This window comes from Salvelinus sp. IW2-2015, linkage group LG33 (assembly GCF_002910315.2).
Source record: "Salvelinus sp. IW2-2015 linkage group LG33, ASM291031v2, whole genome shotgun sequence".
Taxonomy (NCBI): domain Eukaryota; kingdom Metazoa; phylum Chordata; class Actinopteri; order Salmoniformes; family Salmonidae; genus Salvelinus; species Salvelinus sp. IW2-2015.
In genome coordinates, this window is record NC_036872.1 from 9,789,253 (window position 1) to 9,808,633 (window position 19,381).

General features: G+C 43.0%; 1 protein-coding gene and 1 long non-coding RNA gene across 6 annotated transcripts; one reads left to right on the forward strand and one right to left on the reverse strand.

Moving 5' to 3' along the window:
• Nucleotides 1–625: 625 nt before the first annotated feature.
• On the reverse strand, nucleotides 626–10,494 carry LOC111957709 (annexin A1). Of its 2 annotated transcripts, XM_023978657.1 has the most exons (14): nucleotides 10,305–10,413; nucleotides 10,129–10,203; nucleotides 9,449–9,520; nucleotides 8,832–8,922; nucleotides 7,271–7,365; nucleotides 6,990–7,103; nucleotides 5,772–5,862; nucleotides 5,603–5,682; nucleotides 5,457–5,513; nucleotides 5,248–5,341; nucleotides 4,392–4,487; nucleotides 1,839–1,897; nucleotides 1,394–1,516; nucleotides 626–1,021 (listed from the first exon to the last, which is right to left on the reverse strand). In XM_023978657.1, the coding sequence occupies exons 3-14, from the start codon at nucleotides 9,506–9,508 to the stop codon at nucleotides 962–964; spliced, it is 1,020 nt and encodes a 339-aa protein (XP_023834425.1). In that variant the 5' UTR covers nucleotides 9,509–9,520; nucleotides 10,129–10,203; nucleotides 10,305–10,413; the 3' UTR covers nucleotides 626–961. The 2 variants fall into 2 exon arrangements, with proteins under 2 accessions (XP_023834425.1, XP_023834423.1); XM_023978655.3 differs by lacking the exon at nucleotides 10,129–10,203 and having other exon boundaries at nucleotides 10,237–10,494.
• On the forward strand, nucleotides 9,074–18,896 carry LOC111957710 (uncharacterized). Of its 4 annotated transcripts, none has more exons than XR_011474691.1 (8): nucleotides 9,074–9,363; nucleotides 15,733–15,921; nucleotides 16,028–16,135; nucleotides 16,246–16,424; nucleotides 16,517–16,620; nucleotides 16,720–16,769; nucleotides 16,917–18,221; nucleotides 18,330–18,896. It is a non-coding gene; the product is annotated as an uncharacterized lncRNA (long non-coding RNA). The 4 variants fall into 4 exon arrangements; XR_002876438.3 differs by having other exon boundaries at nucleotides 16,917–18,202; XR_002876439.3 differs by having other exon boundaries at nucleotides 15,733–15,847; nucleotides 16,917–18,202.
• Nucleotides 18,897–19,381: the final 485 nt, after the last annotated feature.

The following is a 19,381-nucleotide window of genomic DNA, read 5'->3' on the forward strand; positions in this document are numbered from 1 at the left end:
GATGCAAAGTGTGGTGTTCATGTAAATGGTATCTTTCATGGATCAGTTGGCCAATTGGAGTGGGTCCAGTGTGCCTGGCCTGCTGGCCTTATTGTGGGCCATGACCAGCCTTCAAAGCACTTCATGACTGAGGTGAGCACGACAGTCAAGTTATTGAAATTAGGCCCGCCTTAAATAAGATTTAGAAGTCGGTTTGTTCCTCTTCCGGTCTTCTTCAAAAATGGCCTTACTATAGAGGCTGTTGGGCGCAGCTATAGGATGGCCTTATTTTAATGTATAGAATAAGTGGAACGGCATCAAACATGTGGTTTCCGTATGCTTGATACGGTTTCCTTTATTCTATTACAATTAGCCCATCCGCCAAAAACTCCTCCGACCAGCCTCCTCTGCCTTACATGCACTAACATCACGTGACCATCCTTCCAAAGCCAGTTTAGCTACTGTAGATTTAATACAATAAAAGCCATTTAAAATCGAGCAAGATCCTTCATTTGTGAATTGGACTCACTACATGGTCTTATGTGGTTAATTCTCAAATTAGACCTTAGGCTATTTGCTGCATTTTGAAAATAAACATGCAATGTTACATAGACTTAGAAATATATACACAGATCAATTCAGACAATTTGGAGCCACAAAATGCTTTATTTCCACAAAGGACCAGTTATCCAGGCCACAATGCCACTGCATATTCATCGCACACAAATGGTGTCTGGTATATTGCACTATAGATCCTCAAGTCTGCTGAAGCTAGGCTAAATATATGTCAATGCTGCTTACCATGTTTACTGTGCTCATTGCTGTTAGCAGGTAGAGAAAATACATCATGACTGCCATTTCAGATAGTTGTCATGAACCATAATATTTTGCATTTGGGAGGGGAACATTTAATCATGCACATTATTCTCCATTGGCACTCATGCACTGTGGTAATTGGCTCCAGGTGAGATCTGAGAGAAAGTTAGTTGTCACTTCCACACAGGGCCAGTAGGATCTTCTCATAGTCTCCGTTGGTGTCATCCTAAGGAGGTAAGAGACAGAGCGCAGAGTTACTCTACAAAATATAAAGGTCAATCATGTTTAGACATGTCACACCATTATATAACATTTTATTGAAATTATTTTCAGATGCCATATTTCCCAAATGGTTTGTCTTCTATCCAAACACCGATTGGACCTAGTAATCAGAATGCCTTATACAATGTGATGCATTACTTAACCTGGAGGGGGTGGTGTCAGTTCCCCAGACCCCGATTAAGTCTAGTCCTGGATATAAAACATATTCTCAATGGAGGATCTGTTTAATTTGATTTTTAGTCCAGTACTATGCTTAATCTGGGAAAACAGTCCCTTGTCTTTTATTGCCACTTTGGCAGTGGAGATGTTTGCTCACCAGAATTTCCTGCGAGAGGGTTTTCCCAAACGTCTTCTTGTACTCCTGTTTAATCCGGGCCAGGTCTACTTCAGACCTGCTCACTATGACCCGGGTCAGAATATTGGTCCTGGTTCCTTTACCCTGGGGTATTGCACAGACACACAAAATGAAGATTTATAACCGGATAGTGGAAGCTCCTTAGCCTGAACCCAGATCTGTTTGTGCCGTCTTGTACAGTATGTGCATAACCAGTGTTATTGTATAGAATGTCACATCTTAAAACAAGGTTGTATTTATTAAGTAGAAAAATGTACTAAACTGGGAGTAACTACCAGGATTTTCCCAACAAGAAATGCTCATTTTCAATTTTAATATGCATTTCTGTTACATACCACGATGATCAGGACACAGGGCGGTTCTCATCTGGTACAGAAAACCTAACAATGTTTAACAGTTAACACACCTTCATTGCCAAGTTGAGCTTCTCAGCAAAGAAAGCAGGCTTGCTTCCAGCACACTTCACTGAAAGACAGAAAGGAAAAACAGTCAAGTGACAGCATCGACAAGGGGCATTCTCCAAAGCTGTCTCAAGGTAGGGATTTGCTTAAGGCCCCCAAAAGGCTAAGGCCCTGACTGGACAAGAGGGATAGGAACTGGTGTATGGAGAGGTATGGTAGAGGGGATTCAATCAAATGTTAATTACACATGCTTTGTAAACAGGTGTAGACTAATAGTAAAATGCTTACTTACAGGCCCTTCCCAACGATGCAGAGAAAAATAGACAAGGAATAAACACACAATGAGTAACAATAACTTGGCTATATACACAGGGTACCAGTACTGCGGCGATGTGCAGTGGTATGAGGTAATTGAGGTAGATATGTACATACAAGTATGGGTAAAGTGACTCGGCAACAGGATAGACAGACATTAGAGGCATGTGTGAGGAGTCAGAAGAGTTTGTGCAAAAAGGGTCAATGCAGTTAACCAAATAGCTACCCGGACTAACTATTTAGCAGTCTTATGGCTTAGGGGTAGAAGCTGCAGAGGATCCTGTTGGTTCCAGACTTTGTGCATCAGTAATGCTTTCCATGTGGTAGCAGAGAGAACAGTCTATGACTTGGGTGTGATGTCTTTGACAATTTGTAGAGCCTTCCTCTTACATAGCCTGGTATAGAGGTCCTTGATGGCAGGGACCTCGGCCCCAGTGATGTACTGGGCCGTACCCACTACTCTGTGGCGCCTTGCGGTCGGATGCCAAGCAGTTGCCATATGAAGTCGTGATGCAGCCAGTCAAGATATTCTCGATGGTGCAACTGTAGAACATGAGGATCTGAGGGCCCATGCCAAATCTTTTCAGCCTCCTAAGGGGGAAGAAGCGTTGTTGTGCCTTTTAACAACTGTTGGTGTGTGTAGACAAATGACAATTCCTTAGTGACGTGGACAAATGACAATTCCTTAGTGACATGGACACAGCAACTTGAAGCTCTCAACCCGCTCAACTACAGCCTCGTTGATGTAGCTGGAGGCGTGCTCGGCCCTCTGTTTCCTGTAGTCCACAAATCAGTTCCTTTGCCTTGCTCACGTTGAGGGAGAGGTTGTCCTGGCATCACACTGCCAGGCCTCTGACCTCCTTCCTATAGGCTGTCTCATCGTCGTAGGGGATCAGGCCTACCACTGTTGTGTCGTCAGCAAAGTTAACGATGGTGTTGGAGTCGTGCGTAGTCGTGGGTGAACAGGGAGTACAGGAGGGAACTAAGCACGCACCCCTGAGGGGCCTACGTGTTGAGGGTCAGCGTGGCGGATGTGTTGTTGTCTACCCTCATCACCTGGAGACGGCCCTTCCGGAAGTCCAGGATCCAGTTGCAGAGGGAGGTGTTTAGTCCCAAGGTCCTTAGCTTAGTGATGAGCGTTGAGCACTATGGTGTTGAACACTGAGCTGTAGTCAATGAATAGCATTCTCACATAAGTGTTCCTTTTGTCCAGGTGGAAAGGGCAGTGTTAAGTGCAAAAAAGATTGCATCATCTGTGGATCTGTTGGGGTGGTATGCAAATTGGAGTGGGTCCGGGGTGTCTGGGATGATGGTGTTGATGTGAGCCATGACCAGCCTTGCAAAGCATTTCATGGCTACAGATGCCATTTAGACAGGTTACCTTGGTGTTCTTGGGCACAGTGACTATGTTGGTCTGCTTGAAACATGTAGGTATTACAGACTGGGTCAGGGAGAGGTTGAAAATGTCAGATAAGACACTTGCCAGCTGTTCCTATGGTATTTTCTTAAGTCAGACATAGTGCTCCATTGTCCTCACACGAAACAGAATGGCCATGAAATGATACAGGCATTTGCAATCAGTAATTGGATAATGTGCCATCACCTCTATTAAAAAAGAAAAAAGAAAAAAAAGTGATGATTATTTTAGATATTTTGTTCACAGTGTGGCCTGATTTGAATGAAGAAAATGGAGCCCATGGTGTAACGTTACAGGACTAAGGCCTAGTGAAGGGTGTAACGTTACAGGACTAAGGCCTAGTGAAGGGTGTAATGTTACAGTACTAAGGCCTAGTGAAGGGTGTGACGTTACAGGACTAAGGCCTAGTGAAGGGTGTGACGTTACAGGACTAAGGCCTAGTGAAGGGTGTAACGTTACAGGACTAAGGCCTAGTGAAGGGTGTAACGTTACAGGACTAAGGCCTAGTGAAGGCTGACGTTACAGGACTAAGGCCTAGTGAAGGGTGTAACGTTACGGACTAAGGCCAGTGAAGGGTGTAACGTTACAGGACTAAGGCCTAGTGAAGGGTGTAACGTTACAGGACTAAAGGCCCTGTGTAAGGCGACTGTTCTCTGTAACGTTACAGGACTAAGGCCTAGTGAAGGGTGTAACGTTACAGGACTAAGGCCTAGTGAAGGGTGTGATGCAGCAGAAGACATGGATTGAGGGTGATGCACAGATTATTTGAGGACATTGGAACGTTTGTGGAACATTACTAGGCTTGGACCTGGCTGTGTTCGCTCACCTACGGCAGTCAGACAGTTCTCAATGTCTCCCTTCAGTTCCAGGTCAATAGCCTTTGCCACATCCACCTTACTGTACTTGGAGTACCTCTCAAATGCTGAGAGAAAGAGAGAGAGTGGGCAAGGATTATGTACTTGATTATACAGTATCAACCATGTGTGTTTGTACATGCAGTGTATGAAAAAGGAAAAGGCCTCCACACACATCTAGATTCTATTAGTATTTGTGGTGCGTTGACCAAAATTAACATTCAATGAAAAAAAATAATTAAAAAAAAGTCCACACTCAGGTATTTGCAGTGGGATTTTTTATTTTTTATGAAGTGTCTAAAATGAATTCTGGACAAATGTGTCGCCTGACTTCAACAGAAGGGTGTCAAACTAATTTGGGGGCTGCATTCGTTCTTCACTGAGGTGCGGAGGGCCACACTTAAAATGTACTATACATCTTCGCAGTAAAAGTAAAAATATGGTCCTATATCACTTCCAATGATCCCTGACTGTTTAGCTTTCGTTTCAATTACTGTTAGTCCCGTCACCCTGTCCAGCTTACTATGAATGTAGGTCCGTTATCATTTATACACAGTTTCGATTTTGTTTGGCATTTAAAATGTTTTCCTCCCTAAATAAAAGTGACTAAATATATAAAATCCCCCCCCCACCACCAAAGCACCTGCAGGCCGGATTGAATGTGCTCGTGGGCCGTATGTTTGACACCTCTGGTCTAACTGATGACAAAAACAAAGCACACTATAGGGCTACGACATAATGAACAGGTGGTGAGAAAAGTATTAGTGTAAGCTTATTGGGCAAGGTCTTATTTACCAAATGTGTGTATACATGTGCGTGTATATTCACCTTGGCGGAGCTGAGGAGCACTTCTGGAGGTCAGAATGTCTATGAAGACAGAGCAGTCTGTTCCCTTCCTCTTCTCTCCAGCCTCATACAGGGCCTATAGACAGATACAGTAGGCACGGGCATCACACAGGGTTCGCATTACACACTGACTCTTTGCGGTGCCCAACCTTGATTCTGACACACATTCACTCTCTTCCTCTCTTCCATACCCTGGCATCACTGTCAGCAAGTTCCTGGTTCACCATGGTGTCYTCATTCCTAGTAGCCTACAGTATGCGAGTGAGAGAGAGGGGGAGTGATGTTAATTGTGCCAAACTATGTATCTTTAAACAAACTATAAACAATAAAAACACACCTTGCAGAGCGAGAGCAGAGCATTCCTGAAGTCTGCGCCTGTGTCAGATTTGATGTCATCCTCTAGCTCCTTTTTGTTTTCTAGCAATGAAAATGCCATGATTATTGGTTCGTTGTAAATATCACACACAGGACATTTACATAGACATATTTACATATTGCGGACACACCTCCCTTATAGACTTTCTTTATCTCTCTGATCTCCTTATTGGTCCTGGAGGCCAGAATCTCAACCAGAGTATCCTCATCTGTGTTCAATCCCTGAGAGAGAGAGAAGGCGAGAGTGTGAACAGTCAACAAGGACAAAAGGGTCAGGTCACATCAGTCGTAAAGCTGAGAGTCCAGGATCGGATAACATAAACAGAAAGTGCAGGGCAGTGTTAATTATGCCCCAAACGCAACAAAACACACTGAAACATGGAGGGACTCCCTGCACTTGTTCAATAACAGCTAATTTTCGTGTTTACTTCTATACCAGACACCTCACACACACACTGCACATCGTGAAATCTAAAGTACAATAGATACTCGTCAGCACCGTCTCCTCACATATTAAAACAGTCCCACCAGTTGTAAAAGTCCCACCTTTTTGCCTCCCTCACAACAGTGTAATAATACATCAGAATGAGTCACTCTGGGCTGAATGTGAGGAAGTGGGTGGGTGTGACTAAGCAGCAGACCAAGAATACTGGATGACGACATCACATCTCCCTCTTTAGAACTGATTCATTACTGTGGTGTAAAGTACTTAAGTAGAAATACTTTAAAGTACTTAAGTAGTTTTGGGGGGGTATTTATATTTGACAACTTGTACTTTTACTTGACTATATTCCTTAAGAAAAATATTGTATTTTTTAATCCATACATTTTCCCTGACACCCAAAAGTACTCGTTACATTTTGAATGCTCAGGCAGGACAGGAAAATGGTCCAATTCACACACTTATCAACAGAACACTTGACATCCCTACTGCCTTTGATCTGGCGGACTCACTAAACACAGCCCTCGTTTGTAAATTATGTCTGAATGTTGGAGTGTGCCCCCTGGCCATCTATAAAAATAAATAGAAAATGGTGCCATCTGGTTTGATTAATATAAGGAATTTGAAATGATTTACTTTTGATACTTAAATATATTTTAAACCAAATACTTTCACTCAAGTAGAATTTTACTGGGTGTCTTTACTTGAGTCATTTTCTATTAAGGTATCTTTACTGTTACTCAAGTTGAAAATTGGGTACTTTTCCCACCACTGATTACTCTTTAAATATTTGTATTCTGTTACCGTCTCTAGGCCTACACAAACAAGAGGGAATCTGCACAGTTGTTTGTATTCTAAGTAGTAGTGTTTTCAGAGTTAGTGAGTGACTAGCTGCGTGCATGTTTACCTTCATGGCCAGTTTGAGCTGTTGGGCGTCATATTGTGCTGGCGTCTTGAGCAGAGCCAGAACCACATCCTCCAGGTCTCCCTTTAGGGCCGACTTCAGGGCAGTCTCCAGAGGCTGCAGAGAGAGGGGTGACACTCTTCCAGTCATATACAAGTGAGTGTGTGTTAGGCTGGAGTTTGCACGTTTTGCATCATTCCATCGGTCCAAAAGTGCAAACTCCACCCACCCGCCGCATATCCTAAACCAAACTAGTGTGTTGGCAAGTGTGTGTCACAACTTACCTTGCCGCTAGCCTTTTCATAGGTAGCTTTGATCTGCTGTCTCTGGGCGTTGCTCCTCCTCACCAGCACATCAATGATGGTGTTCTCATCCACACCTACATCACAAGATGGAGGGACTTGTTCAATAAGAAACGCTGTTGCATACGTAGCCTAATCCATGAGCCCTTTTTACTAATACAACATCTCTATGGCCCCGGCCAAACAACCCTGACTACTCATCAGCAAGAAACAATGAAAACACTGACCCAGACATGCTCACACTAGTGTTGTCATGATACCCAATTTTGTACTTTGCTACCAGGTTTAGTATCACGATAATCAATACCGAAAGGATACCAAAACAATACTCGTATGGCTCAATTGGTAGAGTATGGCGCTGGCAAAGCCAAGGTTGTGGGTTTGAAAATGTACATCACCACTGTAAGTTTTTATTTAGAGGGCATACAGGTTTGTTATTAAGGCACACAAAAGTTCACATGTTCCAGATTTCTGGCAATGTTTTTTTTTTTTTTTTTACGTTTACATTCAAATCGCTCTCCTGTGAAGTAGTGACGCGCGACATACCGAGTGTCCTGAAACGAGTCACATATTTCCAACTTGACAGAGTGAATGGGGTGATTAAGGAAATGTGATTTTTTGTGTGTATATATACATATGTTTAAGGTAATGTAAAACAAATTCCTTGCTTGTCTCAGCTAAAGCTGGAAATATCTAACAATTAATGATAGTGTTGCTGGAAATGTGCTGTTTAATTATATTATTTATGTCTGCCACATATGTGAATTGTGTTTTGTTTGTTGACTGAAAAACAAAAAGGTAATAAAACTTTAACAAAAAGTGCGTGGACAGACATTTGTGGTACGGGGACCTATCTACTTTCATCCCTAGGCGAGGTCAGTACAGGTGCATCAAAGCAGGGACCGAGAGACTGAAAAACAGCTTCTATCTCAAGGCCATCAGACTGTTAAACAGCCACCACTAACATTTAGCGGCCGCTGCCAACATACTGACTCAACTCCAGCCACTTTAAAAATGGGAATTGATGGAAATTATGTAAAAATGTACCACTAGCCACTTTAAGCAATGCCACTTAATACAATGTTTACATACCCTACATTACCCATCTCATATGTATATACTGTACTCTATATCATCTACTGCATCTTGCCATCTTTATGCAATACATGTACCACTAGCCACTTTAAACTATGCCACTTTATGTTTACATACCCTACAGTACTCATCTCATATGTATATACCGTACTCTATACCATCTACTGCATCTGCCATGCCGTTCTGTACCACCACTCATCCATATATCTTTATGTACATATTCTTTATCCCTTCACACTTGTGTGTGTGTGTAAGGTAGTAGCGTGGAATTGTTAGGTTAGATTACTGTTGGTTATTACTGCATTGTCGGAACTAGAAGCACAAGCATTTCGCTACACTCGCATTAACATCTGCTAACCATGTGTATGTGACTAATAAAATTTGATTTGATTTGATTTGATTTGATTAGTTATGTAACACACACACACATAGGGTATGTCAATCTCACCTTTGGCCTTGATGGCCTTATCCAAGATGCCTACATCACCATCGACACTGAAATGCGGGTCAGGAGTCACAGTGCCCTGATTGGGTAAGGTCTGAGAGAGAGATTCGAGACAGAACACTTAGTTTCATTCAGTGAATTAATGTATACCTTCACAAAATACAGAACAATACTATATAGAAGCAAAGAAATTAACAGCCCATACCACATGATACAAAGAATATGTTAATAATCATACCACAAAGAATATGTTAATAATCATACCACATGATACAAAGAATATGTTAGTAACAGGGGGAGAGAGCAGGAATTGTGCAGTTTCCCCCCGGTTTCAACTGTTTCTGAAGGGAAGGGCTCTTACTCCTGAATTCCTTCTATGAGTCACAAGTTAAGTATGCTCCTCCCATTATTTTGTATCTCAGACTCTGACCCCCTTTCTTTATCCTCAACAGCCATCCCTTTTGGTCTCACTTTTCTGTCCTCCCTCCCAGTCCCCCTCCTGTCTATCCAGCTACAAATGTACAAACACCGCCTGGTAAGTTTTTCCACACATGCATACCACAAGGGGAAAAAAGAGCAGATTTGGGACGTTCCCTCTAGAAAGTGGAGCAGAACCCTACCGAGTCATCGGGCAGGCCCAGATAGACGGTCTGCTGCAAGAAGGCTGCGATGAATGACATGGTGATACGGGTCTGAAGAGAGAGGAATAGGGCGATTCAGTAATAACCACAGTATTAGTAATATCCTTTGTATTGAACACCAAGGCCTTTTGCATTTCTGAGTGTTAAATGGAGAGATGAAATGCTCTGTTGCCAGAATATGTTACCGTACAAGACCAATTTGGTCAAATTATATTTCAGTGGACTCATGCAACGCAACCTCGTACACTTTTTATGCCTCATTGAATCTGGTACAAAAAATATTTGGCTATGACTGCCACTTACATAGGATAATCATCATTACATAGAGTAAAAGTAAACATGCCTAGAACATGTGGATATAATTCGTGTTTATGATGCTGCACCGATTATTTATTTGTCACTGCAGAACAAATTGCCCCATCTATTTCTCAATGGTATGGCAAAAATTGTGTGGTGACCACGCCTAGAATTGGAATCATGTAGAACTCGCCCAAAACTTTAACCGTTTCGTCAATTTTACTCGATTAGTTCAATTGTTTAAGACATAACAGGATCCCCTACATAAAATGATTAATCAAAAATAATTATGAAAATGTCACTACTACGCCAGCCACACACTTTGGCTACCTAAGCTACAAACAAGGATGTAGGCTACGTACAGTAAAGTTCCTTGACAATTAGAATGCAGGCTCCAGCGGGGAAGTTAGTTTCCAGTTTAACACGGTTCAAACTCCCTAAAAAAAGAGAAATTAACAAATTACTGTTACCTAGGCTCGATGTCGCGGTGCTCAATTTCCTGGAGTAGGTTTATTGAATCAAAAATAGGATATTTTACCGGCTGCCCAAAGATATGGACTAGAAAACTTCCTCAGGCTGAGCTTGCAGAGTCGTTGTGAAGTTGCGCTCATGTATTTATATAGCCACACGATAAACCCCACCTAGCAATGTTCATCCCACAATCGCGCTACACTACCATGACTGGTACTGCGGAAAAGTTTCCACGCAGTCCAATAAGGAAAATTGAAAAAAACGGGAAATCCTGACACAATTTGGTTAAATGAAAACAGATGTTGAATGTTCAATTACCCTCTTGAGTTGATGTTAACAAATTACATATGTAATATATACACTACAAATTGAGAGGTAAAAATAGATTTCTTAAACCATGTTTCCATCCAGTTTTGTATGTGAGTAAATCAAGACAGCTCTGATGGAAACAGGAAGTTTAGGTAAAATGTTAGAAATGCCGACAAATCATTTGTTTGTTCAACATGGTGGGATCTGTTTGTGTCAGTAAAATTAATTATGCGAGAAATGGCGGTGGAAAGGACTTGATGCGCAACTATAAATAATATCAAAATAAACTTGGAGTCACGAGATGATATGGTGTGTGGTCCTTCCATTAGGACTCGAGAAACCATGCAGTTTATTAGGTTACAAATGAAATAAATTATGAACATTGGAGGCTGCTGGTGGAAGTGTAACGGATGTGAAATGGCTAGCTAGTTAGCGGTGGTGCGCGCTAATGGCGTTTCAATCGGTTACGTCACTCGCTTTGAGACCTTGAAGTAGTGGTTCCCCTTGCTAGGACGGCTCATAATAATGGCTTGAATGCAGCAAATTGAATGGCATCCAACACATGGAAATAATGTGTTTGATGTATGTGATACCATTCCACCTATTCCGCTCAAGCCGTTACCATGAGCCCGTCCTCCCCAATTAAGGTGCCACCAACCTGGTGAAAGTGCATAGTGATCTTTATGCTCCTTTCAAATAAAAATCAAGGGTCTTATTCTGGTGACATGATGATTGACTGCTGTTTGAGAAATACAAGTATTATCGCTCTTATCAATAATCATCTAGACTAGTCTACCGGCACAGCCTACCCCATATGCCCTACACAGAACGCACTGCAACTGCCTCTGCAACGCAACGCAGCAAGGCAAACCCAGCGTTCTATTAGAAATGTATGTACTTCGGGCCCAGATTCACAAAACACTTCTTACGCAAACATTTAAGAAGCTTCTTAAGAAAAAAAATAAAGAAGTTCATAAAATGGTTCGTAAGTACAATTCCTCAACAATATCTCAAGATGTAATGATTTTCTTCTCAAATATCTTATTACAAATATTCTTAAGATGTTTGTTGCTAGGCAACCGTTTTTGCTAGCTATCTAGCTAAACATGTTCAATTGCTTTCAATTGCTTTTTCTCTCACTGACCTGAGTTTAAGACAACGGTTTAGCTGTCTTGGAATTAAGAACATTTCCAATAACTTTATTTTCAAGAATCTAATTTCTTCTTAATTTTTTTGCTTAAGGAGAAACATAAGAAATGTGCTTAACTTTCTTCTTAAGGAAAAATGGCAGTTAAGAAGACATTTCTTCTTAAGAAGGTTTTGTGAATCTGGTCCCAGGTGTACCAAAATGCAATAACTACAAAGATTTCTATAACTAAACCAAGATAGACCACAACCTGTCGTTTCCAATGGGAATAAATGAGTCATAGTGGGCAGAACAAGCACGAACTAGCAAGATCCAATTGACGCGTTCTAGCGTACAGCCGCATATTTCCGTCAGGAAACGCCACCTCGTGAAGTGCACGTGTGCAATAACTCCATTCGCCTTTGTACTCCTTCTAAACAACGTGCTTTTTAAAAGATTTTGCAAAAGGTAAAGTCTACAAAACTTAGTCCAGTTTGTTGATAACTGTATTGAGATCAAATGTGTCATCGGTGAGAAGATTTGGGCAGACATTCTGCAGATTCACTCCCACAGCTGGCCAGTGGGCTTCCTCTCACTACCATATTTGCTTCAAATGTATACATCCGGTGAAATAACTTTCTCATTGTTCTATCTGCCTCACTGTTGGTGTGATCGAGGCGTTAGGCTATGAAAGTTTTGCCTCTGGGAGTGTAATTGAGCCAAAAGGTGTTGTTTCCTTAAAGGTGCAATATGCAGAAATCACTACACAATTTCCTGGTTGCTAAAATAACTACACAATTTCCTGGTTGCTAAAATAGTTTGTCTAATTTCAGTTTATTTGACAAAACAAGCAATATATAGTGTACGTAATCATTGTCCCATCCAAACCACTGTGAAATATATTTTCAATAACCAAAAATATTGTATTTTCAGCTATTTAAAGCTGGTGTACAAAACTGAAAGTAAAATATGCAAAAAAACGAAACATAAGAATGGGAAGCATAGAAATACATAGACATACAGTTGAACATATCTACTGCTTCTTAGACTTGCTTTCAATGAAAATGACATATCTATAACGCACATTTCTATGTGAATTTGGTCGGGTCGCCCAAAAAGTTACATATTGCAGCTTTCAGAGGTCGAGACAGCAGCTGCGGTAGAGAGAGAGAGAGAGTCAAAAACAACAGGTTACCACAAACTCCCCCTGACCTGTGGGAGCTGTTTCCGGATAGGTTGCTAGGAAGGTTGTTAGGGGGCCGGACATCTGCTCATCCTCTTGACCGTACAGGTCACACAATACTTGCAGTCTCCCTCAAGCAGTGGTAGAGAGCAACATCTTTGTCTCTGCCCATCAACAACTGGACTCACTCATATCGCTGGACTTCTAGGATGGTGTGCGTGCCCAAAGTGAGTTGTGTAAAGTATAGATTGTTCTTAACAGTTAGTTGTTACTAATGTTTTATGCTGCCTTGGTGTATAGCTGTATTGCAATATGTGCAGGTAGAAGAAGTGGGGGTCCTGGGCTACATGGTTACACGTGGTCTGCGGTTGTGAGGCCGGTTGTACATACTGCCAAATTCTCTAAAACGACATTGGAGGCGGCTTATGGTAGAGAATTGAACATTCAATTCTATGGTAACAGCTCTGGTGGACATTCCTTCAGTCAGCATGTCAATTGCACGCTCCCTCAAATCTTGAGACATCTGTGGCATTGTGTTGTGTGACAAAACTGCACATTTTAGAGTTGCCTTTTATTGTCCTCAACACAAGGTGTACCTGTGTAATGATAATGCTGTTTAATCAGCTCATTGATATGCCACACCTGTCAAGTGGATGGATTATCTTGACAAAGGAGAAATGCTTACTAACAGGGATGTAAACAAATTTGTGCCCAACATTTGAGAGAAATAAGCTTTTTGTGCATATAGAACATTTCTGGGATCTTTTACTTCAGCTCATGAAACTTGGGACCAACTGTCATGTCTAGTCCCACTCCTCCCCGCCGACATTCGACGTCGCCGGTCAACTAACCACTGGTCCTGGCAACCCATATTCACACACACCTGGCAACCACCATTACGCATACCTGCGTCTCATCATCAGTCACACCTGGACATCATTACTCCCTGATTACTTACCCTTCTTATATCACTCTTTTATCACTAGTTTTCAGGTAGTATTGTTTGTGTTTTCATGTCAGATGCGGCTCTGGTTTTGGTCCATGTTATTGAACTCACTAACTGCACCTGCGTCCTGACTACCTGTTTCTACGTTACAAAATACTACCTCACCAAATGGAAGCAGCTTTTAAGTTAAGCAGGACATCTCCCAGATGGTAAGCGAATAGAGACTTACTTCGCCAACACCACGACCAGCTGGCACAACTGGGGATGGCTATGGAAGAGGTCTTCCGCGTTCTTCAACATTTCCAGAAGGGTGTCACCTCCAACCACCGGAGGATTCTCCACCACGGGTTGAGCCAGCACCCCAGCCTGTCCAATAGTCCGCCCATGTCAGCAATGCCCGTTTGTCCCTACCAGACAAATATGACGGGTCTCCATCCAAATCCCGTGGCTTCCTACTCCAGTGCTCCCTCTTTCACTCATCAGATGAGAGCCCCCACCACTAAGAGGTCTAAGGTTGCCACGGTTATTTCCCTGCAGACCAGGTAGGCGTTGGAGTGGGCTACGGTTGTCTGGTAGATCTTGGTTCCTATGAGGGGTTCAGCGGGGTCTTCGACCATCCACCAGAGGGGGTTGAGCGCCTACTCCAACTACGGCAGGAAGGCCAGACCACGGTGGCGTAAGCACTCACCTTTCGGACAGTAGCAGCATCCAGCGGATGGAATGAGCCGGCGCTCTGCACCCTATTCAGAAGAGGGTTGCGCGAAGAGGTCAAGATGCAGTTGGCATGCTGAGATGACACTTTAACCTTCGACTCACTCAATCCAATGGTCATCCGTCTGTACCTCCATTGCCTCTCTCCCTCCTTGTTGACCATTCTGAATCCGAACCTGAACCCCATGGAGGTAGGGGCCACACCTCTCCGTGGCATCGCCAGAGACAGCTGGGGCTCTGTCCCTATTACGGCCAGGAGGGTTACCAGTGTCAGTGGTGTCCGGTACGCCCTAACCTCCATGGTTAGGGCATCCACCGGTATGCTCCACTAGTGCAGAGGGGTGGCCACGTGACCTTCCATATCCCAGGGTTGGCATGAGTATTCCATTTTCATTGTTTTCTGCCAAACCCTTTACGGTTCCTATTTCGCTGGCTGTTGATCAAGTGTTGTCTCTAGCTCTAGTGGACTCCGGTGCTGCTTGGAACTTCATCGACCAGGTCCTCGCCTCCTCCCTGAACTTAACCTCATACCCGCTCGCCTCTCCTTTTCCTATCCAAGCTCTGGACACACGACCTTTGGAATTCGGCACAGTGATGCACATCATAGCACCACTCGCCCTCACCATGGGACCTATGCACCAGGAAAGCCTTCCCTCCGCACCTGTACACAAGGTAATCCTTGATCTCCTGTGGCTCCAACATCACATGGTCAAGTAGGAAAATTACCGCTTGGTGACCAGGATGTCGGAGGACCTGCTTTTCCGTATCCTGTTCCATGCCGGTTGAGAGCCCTGTGAGTGTCCACCAGCCAATCAATCGGTCCTGTTGTATTGTTGGCCCTGTGTTGGGATGTAGATGTGGACATCTGCCAGGCTCTGGAGTGAAACCCACTCCTGCCACCTGCCCTCCAGAGCGCAGCTATGTTCCCACAGGGGTGAGCGTTGGGCTGTTGGCCTGGGCACACACATCCCTCGACGCTGGACACTCCGGTATCACCCACACTATCAATCCCTTTCTGATAAATACTAGTGACCCACTTTGGCGCAGGTCGTAGCCCACTGAGCACAATCCGAACCTGAATTGACAATCCAAATCCCCCCGCAACGCTCCAACAGTAGAACTCCTTTCTCCTTTCTGTGGGGTGGGGGGGGTGAAAGGAAGAGTGGCAGGGAGAGGGAGAGACAACAGTTAAAATGTTCAACTTCTCTTCCTGTCAATAGATATCGCTTTCTTACCCCCTCTTCCAACTTTGGTGACTGGACCAACCAAACCCTCAAGACTGCCATGGGCAAGTCCCTTGATTGGTACCAGGAAGGGTGGGAGAACAACCTGAAGGTAATTTTCTCTTTGCACACAGCAGCATCCAGGCCTCCACCGACTGCGAACGTGAGCCGCAGCTGTTGACTGAGGTATACAATGCAACTGGATATACAATTATTGCATGTACTGTAGTCTTTCAAATTTGTGATTGACTCAGTGTTTGTCTATTGCTATTTTTGTATAACATACTTTCAGATCACTGAAACTCCACCTGATGTGGTGGAAGTTGTCAAACCCGATCAGACCGCCTTAAAAGACCACCATCAGGCGTAGACTGAGAAGGATGTGGAGGTTTTTGACCAGGTAAAGATGATTGTCCGCTGTTTAATTTATTTTCCGGCCCTCCAAGAGATATGTAAGTAATGTATTTGTAATATGAAATATAATGGTATTTATTCCTGTTATCAATCAAGATGAGACTGAACATGGACAAGGCACAGGAGAAACAGAAGGAGAGCTACCAGTGCAGACTCAAGATGGGGACCAAGTGCTACGACATGCTGGCGAATGACTTGGTTTAGAAGAAGAACAAAAGGAAGGCGAGACCTGGGAAACCTCGCTGCTTTTTTGCTCCTGGTCACCATCTGTTAAAGTGAATATTTAAAAAATCTCATAACTATTTGCACGCAAAATAACCTGAAGCTAGTTTTAGTTTCCATAACACTGATATTTTTGTATTCCTAGGGTTACCTCGGTGGAAGCCAACAATCTTCTACAGTTGGAGCAGCTGGACGGTCAACCTCTGAAAGCACTGACGCCCTACACTTCAGTGAAGCCCAATAGACAAAGTATGTTAAGCTTTGGTTGACATTTGAGAAAGCAAGAAATGGTAGTTATGCTGAGCTTATAAAAATGTACCTCTTCAATTTACCTCCAAATGACTTTAGGATCATAGTCTGCTTCTTCGTGCTCTGAGTCGGAGGGGGACCAGCTTGAGGTAAGCTATACCTTCCAAAAGTGTTAAAGTACATATCTCCCATTTATAACACTGCACTAATCATCACATTTTATCACAGTAAAGTGTAACCTGTGTTTGTCTCGGTCTTCTACCCTGTTCCCTTTTAATTCTGCTCCTGTTCTCCAGGAGCTAGGGGTTCTGCCTAACACCCAGACGTGGATCCACCTGATGTCCTACATTACCAACCACCATTCAAATGTTCATTACATCGGCAAATGTTGTCATTATCTGTTATGTTTTCTTGCTCTATCATAATGTGAGACCCAGATGAACAAAAAAAAGAAACGGATTTGCATATGAATGGAGTGGAAATTAGCTGACTTCGTAATCTGTAAAGTAAATAACTTTAATGTGTCAAGCAGATGACACTTTCTTTGCCAGTTCTGTAACGTAGCGATGTTTAAGACATGGATTTCATGTTGTAATGTTAACAAGGTACCCAAAAGTAGGTTGAATTAATGTTTTCATTTTATTAGTTAAGCAACTTGTTCAAACAGTGAAATTGTGGAGGAAATCTGCCTTGTTTGCATAGCGATGATGACAAGAATGTCATTTAGGCTGTAATCTCAAACTCTAATCATTAGGTCATCACACTGTTGATACAGCAACGGACGCTAATAGTTTTTAGAATCCCGTTGTGACGCAGAGGAGGACACTTTTTGTCATGACAGGCCCGATTCCTTCCTTGGGCGGAGTATGCCCAGAATTAGTAGTGTCATTCCTCCACCGGGCTGACTCCCTTCCAGTGTATTCTGGGTTACCAGCCAGCCCTGGCACCATGGACTCCAAGCCAGACCGAAGCGCCATCCGCCTCAGAAGGAGCAGGCGGTTCGCCACAGCAGTGAGGCGTGTCGTGGATATTCTAATCCATAATGAGGAGAGACATGAACCATTAACAATCAGATATTCTTTATTCAAAAAATATTAATAAGGGAGCAAGTCACCATTACACACAGAGTGAATAGAGAGCTCAGAGATTCTGAGTTGGGGCTTGCTTTGTATAGCCCAACCTTGTTACATTTACTTAATCCACCACAACTGTCTCAATGTGTCGAACCAACTGATATCTACTGGATGAGGTGGCCAAATATTCTGAGTTCTCTTGTGAGTATTAAGAACTGTTTGGTCTTAGAATAGAGGATAAGGAAAGACTTTGTTCAGAACAGAGATGCCTCGTATTTTGAACATGCAAGTTTTAGAGTAGAGGGTGGGGTTAAGAACACGAGACGTGCATAGCCGTAGTGGATTCGGTACAGAGTTAGGTGAAAACAGCAATTTACACAACCAGAGTAACATGATAGTTATGTACAATCATTTAAAGTAATAAATTGTTTTTTTCCCACAGGCGCCCATGTTCGATCCTGGTGATCACATCTGGCTCTCCATCAGGATCCTCCCACGCCGTCTGCCATGTAAGAAGCGGAGTCCACGGTTTGTGGAGCAACTCGAGGTCCTCCGGAGGGTCAACAAGTAAACATACAGATTACAACTTCCCTCTAACTACCGGAGTTCACCCTCTTTTCACGTTTCCCTCCTTAGGCCAGTGGTTCCTGGTCCCCTGGCTGACGATGTCCCGCACAACACTCCTCCACCTCTCCTGGACATTGAGGAAGCCCCGCCTATGTCATGACTCCTGCGTCATGGGGGGTCGGCTTCAGTACATGGTGGACTGGGAGGCGTATGGTCCAGAAGAGCGGTGTTGGGTTCCAGTGGATGACATTCTGTATCCCATTCTGGATTTCACCTTCCGGATCACTCCTCGCCCTCGGGGGGCCACACTCTCATCAGTCACAACTGGACCTCATTACTCCCTGCTTACTTACCCTTCTAATAGCAATCTTTTGTTACTAGTTTTCAGCAAGTATTGTTTGTTTCCATGTCAGACGCTTCTCTTGTTTTGTATCATTCCATGTTCATTGATATTAAACTCACTAACTGCACCTGCGTCTATGTTACACCTTATATGTTGCGTTTATATTTTCATTCAGTATACATTCCCATGTGCATCCCCATATTCATCTTCCTTGGTGTGTTTAAATAAAGTTCCTTTGTAACTCTAAGGCTGCTTTATTTCCTTCTAACTGGGGGCGGTGTCAATTGGGCACAAACCAGTAAAATGCGTAGAGCTGTGTCGCTCTTTCAGAAGTGTTTCCATACTTGAAGGGGTGTGTCTATACACTACCGTTCAAAAGTTTGGGGTCACTTAGAAATGTCCTTGTTTTTGGAAAAAAAGCTTATTTTTTGTCCATTAAAATAACATAAAATTGATCAGAAAATCATTGTTAATGTTGTGAATTACTATCGTAGCTGGAAACGGCAGATTTTTTTTGATTTTATTTATGGAATATCTAGAGGCCCATTATCAGCAACCAGTGTTCCAATGGCACGTTGTGTTAGCTAATTCAAGTTTATCATTTTAAAAGGCTAATTGATCATTAGAAAACCATTTTGCAATTATGTTAGCACAGCTAAAAACTGTTTTGATTAAATAAGCAATAAAACTGTCCTTTAGACTAGTTGAGTAGCTGGCGCATCAGCATTTGTGGGTTTGAGTACAGGCTCAAAATCACCAGAAACAAAGACCATTCTTC